The following is a 17,884-nucleotide window of genomic DNA, read 5'->3' as shown; positions in this document are numbered from 1 at the left end:
CAAAAAACCGCATCTAAAATAGTATAAATAGAAGCAGAGTTCTTTAGGGTAAGCCTTAATTCTGTCCATCTCCCCCAGTGGGGGGGAATTTCAACATGTATATTATATAAAAACATGTGCGTATTCAAATGCAGCGTTGTGTGAAAATTTCAAAGGAATCAGTAGGAACAAACGAACATTACATTTTTATTTACATAAATAGATAGAAGATGATCTGCTTTAGTTCATTTTCACAGAAAAAGCATAATGCCTCACAGAAAAGCAAACTTAGGGTGTCGTACTTGTAGCGCCATCTGTTGGACATAAAAGCCTTAACCTAGATTATATCTTTTAATTTATATGAATGTTTAATGGAATAATATACAGCCTATGTCCACCCTGAAGTTCCATTCTAAATATTGGTGAAAGAAATTTTTGAAATCGGATGAGTAATTTCGGAGATTACCCCTACATCCAAACTTACAAATATTACCTCTTTATAATATTAGTATATATCAGTGTTTCTCAACCTCTAACAAATCGTCGCCCCCTTCAATAAAACCGTTACGTAGTATCGCCCCCTTCACTTCAAAATTCCAATGTTGAGGGCCAAGGCTAACGCCAAATTCGTACTGCATTGAATAGACTAGTGACCAGTATAATGTTATTTGTTTAATTATTGAACAATATAACGAATAAAATATCTAATTATTCTTAATATAATGTTTTACTATATCACCCAGAAAATTGTTTTTCGCCCCCCAAAATATAAATTGTTACTAATCACCCGCTCCACCTGGAAAAACGCCCGCATGGGGGCGATATTGCCCCCGTTGAGAAACACTGGTATAGATGAACATTAAACAAATTAACAATTGAATAAATAAGCTACAAAGATAAAATATGATAAATTAAAACAACAACATAAATAAACTACCTTCTACATGGAAATTCTGTATAAAAGAAAGATTAAAATACAAAACTTCTTAGCACCTGCCCTTATATTTTGATACATTTTTGTTTATTTTATTTTATTATTTATATTATTGTTGTTTTAGTTTGTTTATTATATTTTATTTTTGTAGTTTATTTATTTAATTGTTAATTTTTCTAGTATTTTGTTTTAAATTGAAACATAAGAGTTCAGACATTCCTTCGTTAAAATGTTCCATTTTTTGAAAAGGCATTCGAATTCAGTTACATCTGAGGATGACTTATTGTATTTGATTGAAAACGTTTATTTTGTTTAATAAACATTTCTAAGTAGCAGAACATGGTATTGATAATTCATTAAGTAAAACACATCATCATTTAAAATGTTTGCCAAAGAAAATAATTTAAAGAAACATTTTTTTCTTTCTTTAAATTACATGTTTTTCTTTATAAAATTTCTATCAGTTTTGATCATTTTGATTAAGTATATACTTAAAATTAATTATATTTTTAATAAAAGATTAACTATAAATAATTAAAAAAGTTACTTAATACTTAGTTACTTATATTTATATTTATGCTAAAATTAGACTTATATATTTTGAATAATGTACCTTAATTCAGGAGAAAATTCTTCTACAGTAAAACTTTTAGTTTTCATTGTAGTACTTAATGTTTCTTCTTTTTCTTTCTTTATAATTAAAGGATATGTATTTACTTCCAGCCAAAAAGTAAACTATAATATAAATTAAAAGAATTATTACATTGATACATATTATGCATATTTTTGAAGTAATGTAATAATGATTGATGAATTTGCCAAATGTCAAAATTCCTTTTTTGTGATATTGAATTGTCAATTTTGCAGAAAATTTGTAAAAAAGCTGAGGAGGGACTTTAAGTCTGAAATGCATACTATTCAAAATAAATTAATATATTGAAGCTGGTCTTGTATATGATGATGGTGTGATAAGTCTAGAAATAGAGTGACCATTATAGAGCTCACCAATACATCTTATATGAAGTCTTTCAGACGTTAAGGTTAGCAACTTCAATCACATGCAGGGCCATTACAACCTATCCAACACAGATAGAATATGGAAATTTAGGAGAGGGTCATTTTAATCAAAATAACAAGTTGAAGGAAAGATTAGAAAAATCAAGAGAAATTAATATTTTTCAACTTCAACGAAGTTTCTAAAAAATGGAAAAGCATCTGATTGAAAGGAACTTGATTTCCTTTCCAGGCCAACTCATGATGAGTCGAGTTTTTTCACACGTTACTGGAGAGCAAATAAAAGGGATGTTTTCCTGCCATTTGAGACAGTCCGTCAAAGAAAGGTATTTGCCATACGGAGAAATCCAATATATGATAAAGGCAGTCCGTCGAAAAGAGGTTTGCCATACTAAAAAAGAAGCTCGCCATACGATAGAGGCAGTCCATCGAAGAAAGGTTGTCATACAATCTCGTCTCATGAAAGAGGACCATATTCAAAGTATACAAGAGAAGATTTAAAAGAACTCTCCTAGAAAATATTAGAAGAGAAATAATCAAGAAAGAAAGAAGACCCTCAAATAGATATAGCAAAGATACAAAAAATCTAAAGAAGAAGGTACTATGAACTCTGATAGATTGTTGTGAACTCTCTCTCACGCATTAGGTTTAGAGATAATCATAGTTTAAGAATTAGAATTAAGATTAGGTTTAGATTCATTCTTTTGTATAATTTTATATTTTGATCCATTAAATATTTTTGATTTGTTATATAAATATGGCTTCTTTAATATTAATGTTAGATATTCACGAGTTTAGGGATAACGTATGTTAATCCGCGTATAAAATAATTGATTAACTGATGTCGGGAATCCTGACGTAAGGAAAAGATGATTACACGATCATCAAATTCCACTTTAAATTAACATATTAGTTAAAGCCCTCTACCCTCGATTTTCCTTGAATTAGGAAAAGCCATTCTTTTAGACAAACAGAGGTGTATTCAAGAGAATAGTTGCCGATTAAGTGGTACAAGGGTCTTACCACTCCGTATCCACGGTTGAGCGCCTCACATTTTCAAATATTAATAGTAGACAAGTATTAATTAGTAGTCATTGACAGTCCTCTCTTCCAGGTGGAAATCCACTGGTCAACAACCACTTTTGGTCGAATTTCTTCAGTCCCTTTAGTATGGTGGCATTCAAATAGGAAAATTGCATAATACAAGGTTACCAGTCTGTTTAAGTGGTTTTTGAGGGTGCCAAGTTTAAATATTTGGAAATACTTCACTCATAAGCCTTAAATTATTTTCCAGTACAGTACAGCCTCAAAAACTCGGCCTAATGTGGACCGAAGGGTGGCTGAGTTTGTGAAAATGCCGGATTATCGGGAATGGGGTTAAAAAATAAGTATGAATGTTTCCTCAGAAAATACTGTACTGTACTTGTATGTATTGTTTACTTGAGAATATAACAGAGAATAAACTGCCCAAATACCCTTAAACAAAGGAAAAGTACGTCCTTTATGAAGGCATAGAGCCTTTACTACATGAAAATGAAAATTAATGAATACACTGTGTACAGTAATTTACCTGATAAGACAGACCTCAGAAAAATACTTTATGAGGCATAAAGCTGTCTTTATCATGAAAATTAATTAACTAAGGATTTTTTTGCCCTGCCAGGGTGTGGCCGAGTTATCCAGAGTGCCGGGTTATCGAGTGCCAAGTTTTCAAGGCTCTACTGTAACAGTTAATTTGAAACAGTTTTTTTGACTAACGTTTTTGATCTTCAATTGGAGATCTTTGGATCTTGATTCTATATTCATTGATGGAATGCTTAAATTCTTAATGATTTAAGCATTCCATCAATGAATATATCATATTTTTGATTCTTGTCTACTTGTCCAATGAAATTGTGCCATAATGACACACTCGAAACCAATTATGGTGTGATAACGAAACAAAAAAATAAAATAAAACAAACATTTTCAAACAGTTAAGAACCTGAACATTTTTGAACCCCTTCTGGAGGTTTGAAAATGTTCAGGTTCTTAACCATTCCTAGATGGTTATTATTATTCCATAAACAAATTAAATAACCGTTCCTAGATGGTTTTTCATAAACGAATAACCATCTAGGAATGGGTAAGAACCTGATGCAGAGCTCAGAAGGAGTTTGAAAACATTCGATTTTTTGTTGTTTCATTATCACTGAAATTGTACCATTTTGTACCATCCAAGCATTGCGTAAAACATGACAACAGTAGGCTAAAATAACCAAACTCATTATATGGTTTTCATTTTAATGTTTGTTATATTATAATATTTGATTTTTATAACTACAAAGATTATCATAAGTAAGGTTTATCACTCCGAGTGACCAATCTAACACATTTCTAAACTTCTTTCTTCCTCTACCATATACAATTTAAAGAATTTTTAAAATGTGTTAGATTGATCACTTGATGCTGCAATAAGCCCTTATGTAAAATAATCTTTGTAGTTATATAAATCAAATGCTATAATACAATATAATAGAAGGTTAGTAGTATAAAATAATTTAATAATCTTAATGTTTGTTCTTATTTTTTGCCTGGGCAATGCTGGGTTTAACTGTTATTTACTAATACATCAGGTTTCATTATGTTTGTATATGCAAAGTTGAGTTGGAATCCACTGAGATACAAACAACATGCAACACTGCACATCATCATCCATTTCATCCCATCTACACTCTGCTTCCATTATTTAAATCATCAGAATTGATTCTTATATACATTGGGGGCAATGACAATGATTTAAAAAAGTTTCTCATTGTTGGGTTTTCATAGATATATATAAAAGAAAAAAAAAGTACTGTACAAAACAGGTATACTTTATTTCTACTTCTAATTTTTGTAGTATAATGTAAAAACATAAATTGGGAGGATAGAAAATTTGCTTGTACAAAAATATTGGAGACATGTCTCCTCAGACCCTTATGGATTTAAATGTACTATCACACATTGTTTTACATACATTTTGTGTTCTTTACATTATTATTTGAAATATTAAAGTTTTTAAACAAACAAATAGATGTATTCTATATAAAATTTCAGGAGCTATTCAATATTAAAAGATAATCTGAACTTGACTATTTCTCAACTTTTCACAAAAATAAATGGATGCATTATTAAAAAAACAATGATTTATCTGTAAATTATTTATTTTCTCATTGGATGTGTCAGTATGCCTCTAATGAAAACAGAATAGAGTACATCATTAAATCATACAATGCAGAATAAAATTAGCAAAAAAATTTTTACTTGTGCATGCCTGTGACATTACATACATAATATGAAAATATCAGAGAAATGTTCACCTAACATTTGGAATATACATTTATACTTTATTTCAATTTCTGAAAAACATAATTAATTCTACAATTCTATATAATAAGATCAAAGAAAATATGTCCTTTCATATAGCACAAAATCATCTTATATTTTAAATACAAACAACATTCTTCTGTTATTAATCCTTTTAGAATTCTGTTTATCCTTTTAGAACCATGCTGAAATGCATATTTATTGAGAGACTGTAAATCTGAATAAAATTTTTATTGTAAAAATAGTAAAGCATTGCATTTTAATGTTAAATAAAAATTAAAATCTGAAAATCAGTCTTCTCCTATGATAAGCATCAAAAAAATATGTTATAGCCCTAAAAGGATAATTTTAATAAAATAGTTAATATTCTTCCAGTCTTCAGTTTTTCCTGTTATATAGTTGAAAAAATTTCAATTTGTAACAATAAGCTTACAGGAAATCAGAGTTCAATTTACAATCATTCACTTAACAATGATTTTTCAAAAACTGATTAAGGGTCTACTGTAGTTAATTCTTTAATATTCAGTAATTAATATATCACACAGAATATAATTACCTGAAATGCTTTTTGTAATCTCTCTCCTTTAATTGTTACAGTCAAATTGGTGGTATTGTAATTTGGGTAAAGAACTACAGTAAGAACTTGATATTTCAATGAAATAGCCATAACTCTAACAACTGGAGAATGTTCATAATTTCCTTCAGAAATAGTTTCGTTATCACTTAAAAGATTGGAAAGGTTGAAGTACACAAAAATTTCACCTAAAAAATATTTAAAGTACTTTATAAATAATTTATAAATGAAAAAAATAAGTTTCAAGGGCAAGATTTCAACTTATATATTCATCATTTATTCTAAATATTCACTTAAATATAGCATTAAAAATATATCACAAATGAATAAATAGTTTTTGTTGGTTTAATTATTTATTTAATTATTAAAAGTAGTAAAACAATGAGATCATTACACAGATGTTTCTAATTTTTCAAAAAATTTTCTAAGAAGATTTTTTAAAAAATATTTTTGGTAGTTAAAAAATGGGATACATACCTTTAGTTCAGCAATCAATCAGAAAGCAAGTTTTACATTGGTTGAATGTCAAACTAAAAGTGCATACCTAATTTTTTAAACGTTCAGAGTTCTAATGTTTATTAATTCATATGCCTCTATGTCCTTTTTTTTCTACAATTTGTTGAACGGTTGTCTATGAGGACTAAGCTTATTAATAGGATGTATTGCACTGGTGTTTTAGTTTTTGCAACCGAGGAAAAAACTTATTCAGAGCAAACAATCTTTATTTTCACCTTGTATTATATTTGTACACTCTTTCTTTGTGTTTCAAACCTTCTGGTCCCTCCTCAGCAGGTTTACAAAAGCATGACAAATTACAATATCTTTAATTACTTTGTTATGTAAATAAATACACAGAAGAATTCCTATCACAATATTACAAAACAATTTCTTCATTGTTAATTTCCACAATATATAAAGAAATAATACTCCAAAATATCTTTATCATGATACTACAATACAGAGCTATGCTTACAGCAGCAAACAATAAATGAAAATAAAGATTGTTTGTTCCTCTGAATAAGTTTTTTCCTTGGTTGCAAAAAACCAAAACACCAGTGCAATACATCCTATTAATAAGTTTAGTCCTCATAGACAAACATTTAACAAATTATAATGTTTAATTTTCTATTTTTCCATCTATTTTTCCATATAGCATGTGTAAATCACTCACTTAAATTTATATTTATTATATTTTATAGTGAATATAATAGCATTTTATAGTGAATTATATTTATAATCCACTATAAAATGCTATTATTTCTTTGGCATTCAGATACTTTATTTCAATTGAAGTCAGATTTATGATTTCAATAATTCAAAACTACTTAAAAAATTGTGACATAAAATCTAATTAAACAAGTTAATTAATACTATCTCTATACAGTTAAACATATTTCAGATACTGTATAGTTAGGGAAACAAAGTTAAATGTAATGCAAGATATTTAATACTAAGAAAAAATGATAGTTGAAATAATGGTCATAGTAATAGATCATCAAAAATACTGTAGAATATTAGAAAAATTAATAAGCAGTCTAAGAATTAAATATTAAAGACAACTATTAAAATATAATATATCTACCTTTAGGAATAACGTAGTGAGTTTTTTCATTCATTAACATTATACCAAATAAATGATGAAAGTTAGAAGTTCCACAATCACCCGCATCAAATGCACAAGTATATACATTACATGCCTACAAAAATTATAAATAAATACTTGATTTAACAAATAATATATAAATTTAAAGTTACATTTATGTTTAAAAGTTAAAAACACAAATAAGAAATAAACATAGAAAAAATTTCAAGTTTTTTAATAATTTAATAAGTATAATAATTGTAATAATTATGTATTTACTAATAGCAAAGGGATATTCTTCAAATGCAAGTAAATAATGAAAACAATGTCAAAAGAATGAAATAATCTATTCTGAATAGTTAAAGGATAGACAATTACAAAATATTCAGAGATAACTTACAGAGATAATTTTGGATTTCTAGTATATTTCTAACACAGATTGATGATTGAATATTAATCTGATGCAGATTAATCTAGAAGTTTTATAATTTATTAAAACATAAATTTTCCTAAAGCATAATAATTCATCATTACATTTTTCAAACTGAAAACTGAATATCCAGAACTGAACAACTATGTTCTTCATTAAAAATTTATGATTCTATTTCTATATATATATACAGAATATCCCCTTGAATATCTATGCAGGGACAAAAGAGATCTATCTAGCATCACATGCAGAGATGCCACACAGTGACTTGAGTGGTGCAACATGACATTATATTTAGCATGACAAACTACAACTCTTTCAGAACATTATGACATGAGGCACTTTTTGTTGGAATGGAGTGTATAATCATCACAATGTGCACCACTGGACTAAGTATGCTGCATGTTGCATGCAACATATGCAACATCAAGTGTACTTAAAGTGCTAAATGTCTGGTGTGAGATTTGGGGTGAGTAGCTTCTTGATCTTGTATTCATTAACAGCATCCTGAATAGTGATTGCTATCTGAACATCCTAAACATGACAGTGAATGAATGATGACTTACCACTGGTGCAACTACAGCAGTTTTACTGGCAGTTGATAAATGAAGTAAAATGTTTTGTAGCAAAGTGGCTAGAATCAAAGAGCACTGATTTCTATCAGGAGGGCTTAGAAAGATGAAAACACCATACAGAAAAATGCTTTGACTTAATAATATACTAAATTCAAGTTTTATTCACATTTTCCAAGAATTTAAAGGTAAAATTTTACAAGCAGTTGTATTCATTTTAATTATTTTTATATCTGTCTGACTACAAGTACACTTCTTAAAAGTATAATCTGTGACTATTAAGTTAAAATTATTAAATGTGATCAGTATCCAAAATTTAAATTGTAACTTCAATAATATGATAGCTCTAAAGTTTCAAAGAGCATCTAAAACATGCATATTTTAATAGAATGTGTTGTCTTGTTGAAATATTAAAAAATAATAGAATATTTGTTTGTATGATATATAAATTTAAAGGAGTTAAATAGCTATAAAATATATCTCATCTTTATAATCCAGCTCTCAAATTATTATATTATGTATGTGTAAATATATATAATAAATTAAATAATGTTTATATATGTGTGTGAACTACATAACTTACAGTTATATATAAATCACACATAAAATACAGGAAATCCTCATTAGTTTGAAATTCAAGAGATGAAATAATCACAACTTCAAATTATCGAGTTTTGAAGTTTTGAATTACCGAAGATTTACACATTTCTGTACAATATGCCAAATTCCATGTAACTGATGTAATTTATTAAGCAAACAGAATACAACTACATATACAGAACACTATTTTCATTAATTAATAATAGTAATATAAATAAATAGCAGGTAAACAGCATGTCAGATCAGTTGAGTTTAGTTTAGTTTTATTCAATTGTGGCAACATTCCACATGGATGATCTGCTGAAAAAAAATGCCTTCTGGGAAGTCTTTTATGGAAAACTGTCCCCTATTTAGGCATTACAGATGTGAATAAAATCCAGAAAACATTAAGTGGTCAGCCTGTTTGTGAGGTGTGAATCCACAACCAACTACCAGTGTTCAGTGGTTTTATCCACTCAGCCACTGGTAGTTCAGGTGAGAACCTTACAGGCTGCCAGATAGGTTTTATAAAAATAAAGCAGAATTCCTTGAAATGTAGCCAAAATTATTTTTAAAGTGGCCCAAAAAGTAGTTAGTTGTCTAAACATAGTAGCCTAGAGCCCTACAAATATCTCAATTTGATTCTTGCAGCCAATTTTGCAATCCCAAAAACCAGCTGTATTTTATGAGATAAGTGTAAAAAAGAGTAGTCCATGTGTAAGATGAGACCCAAAAACATGTTACTGTAAAAGCAAAGCTATATTGATCAGATTAGAATTGTTCTTGGTCTATTGTTCTCTTAGAGTATGGAGGCACTTCGAACTAATAGAAAGAGTTAACATATGCATATCACAGTTCATAAAAAATTTTACTTTGAATTTCAAAATAGTCATATTTCAAACTAATCAAATTCCTTAATATGTTAATCTCTATATCCCTGACCAGGACAAAAGTACAGTTACAAACTAACAGAATTTCAAACTAACTGAGTTTGAATTAACAAGGATTTCCTATATTTTATTTTCTGAGATAATAAATTTTACAAATTATAAAAATAATAATATTTTTTATACCTGATCACAATATCTGTCTGCCAACCAAGCATTAACACAATTCTGATTACAGAGAGCTGAAATTCACGATTATATAAATTATATGAAATCCTATGAAAGCTATTTTTTCATTTAAAAATTATATTACTACCTTTATCACTATCATCTAAAAATCCAGTGCCATATCTAAATGAATTATCATGTCCAAAATGATGAGGATATGCAATCTGTACTTTATCACCTGTACAATCGCCTCCATCCCACTGACATTCAGAATTATTACAAGGTTTATCACAGTAACCATCACGAATCCAAGCAGGTGGACAACCTTCTGCACAATCAGGAACAGGCCAAGACAAATAAATCTAAATTTAAAAAAGGTTACTTTATTATAAATATAAAATGTAAGAAAATTACTTTGCAAAATACACACAATTTTTAAAAATTAATGCATTTTGGCTTCTTCAAACATATACTTATAAAGATAATATGAAATAAAAAAAATTATAATAATAATACAAATATACAATGATAACAAGTTGTTCATTAGCTAATTAGTATTTATTAGCCAGAATTTAAAAAAACTAAGTTGTTAATATCAGAAAGGGATAGAAGTTTATTACAATTGTCTATATTATTTTTTCCTATGTTTTCTTTATTTTCTATTTACACTTGTATTTTTATATATTATATTTGATGTATCTGGGTTATACTGTTAATCAAAGGGTGGAAATCTTTTGTCATATACATGACATTTCCATTTGGAACAGTTATTGATATAAAGATAAACAAAACACCTTTTTTGCCGAGAAATATAATTTTTAAACAACAAACGTTTTCAGCCTAATTAATAGGCCATCTTCAGGTTGAAAACTAAAACGGAACGTAAATGTTCCATGAATAGNACTACAAACTCTGACCAGAATTAATACATTGAAGATTTATGTTATTTTTGTTTTATTGTTTTATTTTAATTTTTAAATATTCTTCCATTATTTTTTCTCTTGTAAAATTTTTGATTTAAATTTTTATGTTCTATTCATGGAACATTTACGTTCCGTTTTAGTTTTCAACCTGAAGATGGCCTATTAATTAGGCTGAAAACGTTTGTTGTTTAAAAATTATGTTTATTTCTTGGCAAAAAAGGTGTTTTGTTTATCTTTATTTAGTTGCTGAGCACTTTTGATAATGTTATTGATATAGGCTTTATTGATGAAGGAAATGCATTGCAGATCTTAATGACCCCTCTTTGGTCTTTATTCTTTACAAAAGAAAGAAATGATAGATAAATATACATCACAGATAATAATACAGATAATTTTGTTTTTAATTTTTTACTTACATAGCTGATTATTGATTACGAATTGATATTAAAAAACATTGGATAATTGACTGGGTAGAATTTGATTAAAAGGATTGCTGTAAAAGATAAAATAAAGGTAAATAAGTAAAAGAAATAATTTGTTCTAGTGGGTTGCATTTGTTCAGTCGAGCATCAAGCAATGTTTATCCAGAATTTGTGCTCGAATACCAAATTGTTCAAGTTGGGAACAGTTCAAGTACTAAGATACTGCTTATTTCATTTGTCATTTTTAAAAATTATTACTTATCTAGGTTAAAAAAAGTTTAAAAAACTTACCTAAATTGTTTAAATAAAACTTTACTAAATACAAAGATAAATCTATAAAAACAAAACACAGTGACACAGTCTTAAGGGCTAAAGTTTGAAAGCAATGACAATGACACCTGGTTGATAGGAAAGCAAGGACAAGGAAAAAAATTCTATTATCAGTTTTCATTAAACCTAATGAAAAGTACAAAATAATTTATATATTCTAAAATCTGTGGGCAAATTTAAGACAACATGCGTGCTTACCTAAATAAAAAAAAATATCAAATAATGAAGTTCACACTTAAAAATTGTGAAATTTGCACGGATTTCCAAAATCATGTTAGAGCGAAACCAAAAGTCATGTTATATGGAGGCAGCCCTAATTTTAAAACCCTGTTAATGCAAAACCATGTTGTAGAAGTACTGTGTTGTACAAGGGATACCTGTACTCAATATTTTTAATATTTTTAAACAAGTAAAACGGCAAAACCATATTTGGGACAAGACTATGTCTCGGAGACTCACTACTAAGCAGAATCACTTCGATGCTCAAGGCAGGTCTCATTCTCATTCTCCAATCTTCTTTGGTATTGCTGCTTTCGGGAGCAATCATTCAAACTTCGCCGGCCACAATGCATTTTCGATGAAATTAACCTATCCAATTTCAAAATTTCTCTCCATTGCATGTTGGCCCAGGTTGAATTTTTGTCAATGTGTAACGAAAATTTCCTGTTTTTGAAAAAATAATTGTGGCTATTGTATTGTCTGAAATTATTTTTTTATTTTGCACAAACACTATACAGTTTAACCCGATTATAATGTCATTGGATGTAATGACAACCCTAATATAACATCAAATTTTTATCAGTCTCACGATTTTACTATACTAGATAATGTTAAAAAAAACGCACTTGTAACAACATAAAACCATTTTAACGTCATATTTGAAGCACTCCCAAATTTACAAAATTAGATTACAAATTTTATTTAACATAAAAGAAACTGTGTGTTCAGTCCTGAGGTCAGATTTCACTTCTTAGAATGACTGTGGGTGGTACTCTCCCCTACCTGACTTCGGTGGGGTGAAGTGGCTGTTTTGCCTGTTTGTAGAAGAGGGTCGCCATTTTGTATTTTATTTTGACTCAGTTCTCGGTCCCCTGACTACCTACAAGTCTGGATTTTTTTATGATTTGGGCATCTAATACTCTGTGCCAAATATCAACTCTCAACATGTACTCCTTCATACCTCTATGCTGGTAACATAAAACGGCAGTACGATTTTATAAAGAAGACTGTCTTTTCAATAAAACCTTCAAAATGGACCACAGAAGTGGTGGTCAGCTCTCAAAAGAGCTATTAAGCATATCCAAACTCCTCTTAGATTTTCCATTAGCTAAATTTGAAATTGTTTAAGTCCAAAATGATCCAACAAATTTATTCAAAATTTAAAGCTCTGTAGTCTTTATCATGGACATTAAATATTTTAAATTTCATCCAAATCTGTTCATTGGTCTTGGAGATATTAACAGTCAAATTTGGCACTTTAACATTACATGTGTGGCTGAGCTCTACTAAAGAGCTCTACCATACTCTATGATCATATTTATATTTAAAAAATTGCATTTTCTTCAAGAAATCAATATTTAATTTTAACATACCTTTTGTCCTTTAGTATGAGTATAAAAATCTTCAGGCCAAACATCTTTTCCAAACATTACATCATCGTTTAAATATAAAAACTTTTTTGAAAGTCCTGGTATTCGATGAAGATGTGTCTCGATCGCAGGAGAACTAAAAGTTGGGAGATGACTTTTATTTGGAAAAATTTCCTATAATTAATAAAATATTTAAAATACATTCATCTACATATTTTGGATAAAAAGTTGATTGAAATATCTAAAAATATTTCAAATTTGATTCCAACTTATTCATTAGTAAAAATCATAATACATGTGAACTTATTTATTTCCATCTCAATTTTGATGACTAGAAATGTTTAACATTACATTAAGAATTAAGTCAATTAAAAAGATTTTTGTTTAGAAATTCAATAAAGGATTATCAATCCTTTCTAAATGAATTCTAAAAAAGAAATAATATAACCTATTATTTAAAATGCATGATAATAATTACAAAGCAATGTAATTAAAAGTTACTGATAAGAGTATTAATTTAAACTCTTTAAATTAATTAATTGACAAAAAAATCATAATTAAAATAAAAATTACATCAGAAGAAAATGCTTAATTCAGTAAACTTAAATTTTTATTCAGAAATGTTTTTGTTCTTTTATAAGATCATCATCAGCTGTGAAAATTATCAAGTGCATTAGAATGAATACATTCAAGAGAGAGAACATCTCTACATTCAAACTTTTTCAAATTTAAAATTACAAGTTATATATATATATATAACTTTTATTATCTATTATCTTTTTTTGTTAGTAACTAATATAACAACTTGCTTTATATTTATTACACAGGTCAACAGTGGTTTTGGTGCCCAGGTATTTTGAGCTGATTTCATATGAATTTGATGTCCAGAATTCAAATATGGCATTAGTTTTTGCCTAGGAGCTCTAATTTTTAAGATATAGCACTTTAGCAAAATATATGTTTCAATATCTTAAGTTAAATCCATGGATCAAGTGAAAAAACTAAACACGGAATTTTTATTATTATATTATGCAAATATTATTCTATACAAAGATAGAGGAAAAAGTCATCAATAAAACTAAACAGTTACACATTGAGGAAGCTTCTTTTCCGTGACTTTCGTGAATGTATTTTGGAGCAATCCCTTTTTAAACTCTGCCATCATATGCATATCCCATCTTCCTTGGTAGCGGTCCTCCATAGTTTTAATATCCTGGTGAAATCTTTCACCTTGTTCTTCACTGGTGTCTCCTAAATTTTCAGGAAAACGGTCTAAGTGACTGTGTAAATAGTGCACCTTAATACTCATATTACACCCAAGGAATTTGAAACTGTTAAGCATCTCGTTTACCAGTTCAACATAATTTTCAGCTTTGCGTTTGCCTAGAAAATTTCTGACAACTGCAACAAATGAAGTCCAGGCTTTTCGCTCAGCTTCATTCATCGAATTTACAAAGGCAAGATCGTTAATGAGTTGTCTTATTTGTGGGCCATCAAATATTCCTGCTTTAATTTTTTCTATACTTAACTGAGGCATTTTTTCCCCTATATATGCAAAGCATGATCCCTTCTTATCAAGAGTCTTTACAAACTGCTTCATTAGGCCTAGCTTGATGTGCAGTGGAGGAAAGATGATTTTCTCTTGTTCAACTAAGGAGTCGTTAATGACATTTTTTTCTCCAACGTCTATGTTTTCTCTCTTAAGCCACTCTTTTTTAATCCTGTGGTGGGGGGTTTCTAACCCAGGGTTTCTAAGTCTACACAAATTACCCATTGATGTTCACGATACTTTATCTTCTCCAAGACCAGAGCTATGGTGTTATATTCTTCTTTCATTTTCGTTGAGTGAGCAATTGGTATTGAACCGTATTTGTTCCCATTGTGTAGAAGGACACATTTCAAACTTCGTTTTGAGCTGTCAATAAATAGGCGCCAATCATTGAAAAATATTCAAGATATTGAATATTTTTCATTGAAAAATTATCATTGAAATATTATTGAAATATCATTGAAATTATCATTGAAATATATCATTGAAAAATTAGAGGATATTGAAAAATATCCTCTAATTTTGTGACAAAACACAAAATTGTCTTCTTGAGAGAAGAATGGTAGCAGATCCTTTTCTCTTGTACGGTAAAAAGTAATTTTGGTTCCTTGCTCCAGTAAATTTTTCTCCTTCAACCCAGAAGCCAATAATTCAGAAGCTTCTTTTGGCATGTTGAGATCTCTGGTGAGGTCATTTAACTCATCCTGGTTGAAACATTGAGGAATTGATGACATTCTCTCTTAATCACAGTCACCTTCATTAGGATCAGAGGGATACTCGTCCTCACAGAGCTCTGGTAGCTGGTGAAATGATGGAACTGGCACTTCCTGTGAGTGAGGGACCGGGTGTCTTGCAGAGACTAAATCAGGATAAGTCCACTTGCTACAGTTGTTACGATTGATTCCATTAATATTTACTAGACAGAAATAACAGTCATTAAAGTGATTTTTGGGTTCTCTCCAAACCATTGGTACGCCAAATTTCAGACTTTTTCTTTTCCCATTAGTCCACTGTCGTAAATGTTCTGTACAAGTTTTACAGACCTAATACTAAAAAAGTAGAGCTGATAGAGAAAAATTGATTTCATATTTGGATTCAGCGACCCAAATATAGCTAAAATCAGTTCTAAAATCCTAGGCACCAAAAAAAATTTTTTTTTTTGTTGACCTGTGTTATTATTACTTTTATAAAAACATACCTCATGTGTGATAATAGATATTCTAGGATTATCAAGATTTAACCAATGGGGAATCTGTCCATTTGTAACTATATAAACATGATGAATCCATGGTGCATGTTTTTCCAGAGATCTCAGAGAATAACGCAACTCCTAAAAAAAATATTTTACCTTATAATTAACCTATAAATTGCAGTAGTATAATAAAAGTTAATTAAGATACCTCATTATCTGCAAATCTACTAGATGATATGTCTTCATTTCCCTAAAAATCAAAGGTTTTTTCAAATTTTATCATCAAATATTAAATTTGAAAGGAAAACCTTTCTATGTAGGTTACTTGGCAATTGAAATTAAAACTTCCCTTAAAAATAAAGAAACAATATCCAATTAGTACAATCAAAGTAGCCTACAAAGAAAGGTTAGTTATCAAAAGTTAGTATTCCAGAACATTGAAACTGAATAAATGGTGATTCCATTTTCAACAAACTGTCTTCAATTTAATTTTTAAAGTTAATCACGATCTGACAATATTCTACAATTTAAACAAAATAATAAGGATAATTCTATTAAATTCTAATTCTATGTTAAATTAAACAATTGTATGTAGAAATCTTCAATAAAAAACTATCATTTGTTTCATGATGACCTAATCATTCTTAGTGCATTAATGTAGTAATGGCATTTTATATTTTTTGAAGTGTTCCTGAAGATGTATGTGAATCTGGAAGAGCTTAAACTTAAATTTTAATGATATTTAATACTTTATATTTTATTAAAGCAAATATATTGTTATACAATTTTAAATTTGTGGAGTCTTTTAAGTATTTTTTAACAAATATAAATTTATTCCAAATTATTTATCAAAAACTATTGAATTTTTAAAATTTATTTATAGTACAGTCAAACCTGTCTATAACAGAACCCCAAGGGACCAAACAACTCTTCCATAGTAGACAGGTTTCCACTACATACAAGTTACCTATTATAGGTACCCCTTGATTAATGAAATTAATAAATTTCTCAAAATTACTGCATATACCAAAATTGCATTAATCAAATATAGTGGTACCTCTGTACTCGACCAAACAATCACCACCCGCTAAAACAAATTTTCGATTAATAACAAATATTTTTATTTTAACTTTAATTTTTTCATTCATCCGTAAAAAAGTTCTCTAAGATAAAAATGAGTAACCAATTTAAAACTAAAAATAATACCTTGCAGCTGCTGCCTACCTTCATCAGACAAAATTATGAAAAAACAAACTGAATTGACTATAAGTGAAAAAAAAAACCTGCTTGTGGAACACAATCATCAACATGTTTTACAACCATTTCAAGTGGATGAAGTGTTTCAATAATATGTGTATATGACACACTAAGATTTGTTGCAAATTCACAAGTTGTTACTTGTCAATCTTTAACAATTTCTTCCTGCAATTTCTCTTCAACCGCTTCTGGGGACCCATACATTTTGTATCTTTTAGCTCAAAATTTCCCAAATAAAATTTTCAAAACCACATTTGACACATTCAGAGTTTAGAAGCATCTTCCCTGTACACAGTATGAGTATTTTTTACTGTTTGTGTAGCATGATATCCTTTACAAAACTTAGAAAGCATGCATGATATGCCCAACGTGCATTTTATCTGCAGACATTTTGTCTTAATTTTATTCAAACAAAAAAAGTTTAAAATAAGCTTCATAACAAATAGGGTAGTTGCACCAGTTGACTGATTAAGCACCTTGATAAAAATATTTCTATATAATAACTTAACAAACAGACATTTAACATAAGTAGTGGTCATTGCTGGTTATCAAGAA

The 17,884-nt window shown here is 28.8% G+C and overlaps 1 protein-coding gene across 1 annotated transcript in view; it reads right to left on the bottom strand.

Annotated features, from left to right (window-relative positions):
- The window catches only part of LOC111638304 (N-acetylglucosamine-1-phosphotransferase subunits alpha/beta-like), a gene marked incomplete at its 5' end in the record, with an annotated part of 40,807 nt that extends 24,485 nt beyond the window's left edge, over positions 1-16,322 (bottom strand). Inside the window, 8 exons of the mRNA XM_023383990.1 lie at positions 1,527-1,648; positions 5,832-6,037; positions 7,432-7,546; positions 10,086-10,141; positions 10,216-10,429; positions 13,335-13,505; positions 16,079-16,210; positions 16,281-16,322. Coding sequence (XP_023239758.1) covers positions 1,527-1,648; positions 5,832-6,037; positions 7,432-7,546; positions 10,086-10,141; positions 10,216-10,429; positions 13,335-13,505; positions 16,079-16,210; positions 16,281-16,322 — 1,058 coding nt within the window. The remainder of the gene's footprint in view (positions 1-1,526; positions 1,649-5,831; positions 6,038-7,431; positions 7,547-10,085; positions 10,142-10,215; positions 10,430-13,334; positions 13,506-16,078; positions 16,211-16,280) is intronic.
- Positions 16,323-17,884: the final 1,562 nt, after the last annotated feature.

Source organism: Centruroides sculpturatus, unplaced genomic scaffold (assembly GCF_000671375.1).
Source record: "Centruroides sculpturatus isolate CEXI.00-Female unplaced genomic scaffold, Cexi_2.0 scaffold1256, whole genome shotgun sequence".
Classification (NCBI taxonomy): domain Eukaryota; kingdom Metazoa; phylum Arthropoda; class Arachnida; order Scorpiones; family Buthidae; genus Centruroides; species Centruroides sculpturatus.
The sequence above is the reverse complement of the archived record's forward strand: the minus strand, read 5'-3'. Positions and strand labels throughout refer to the sequence as shown.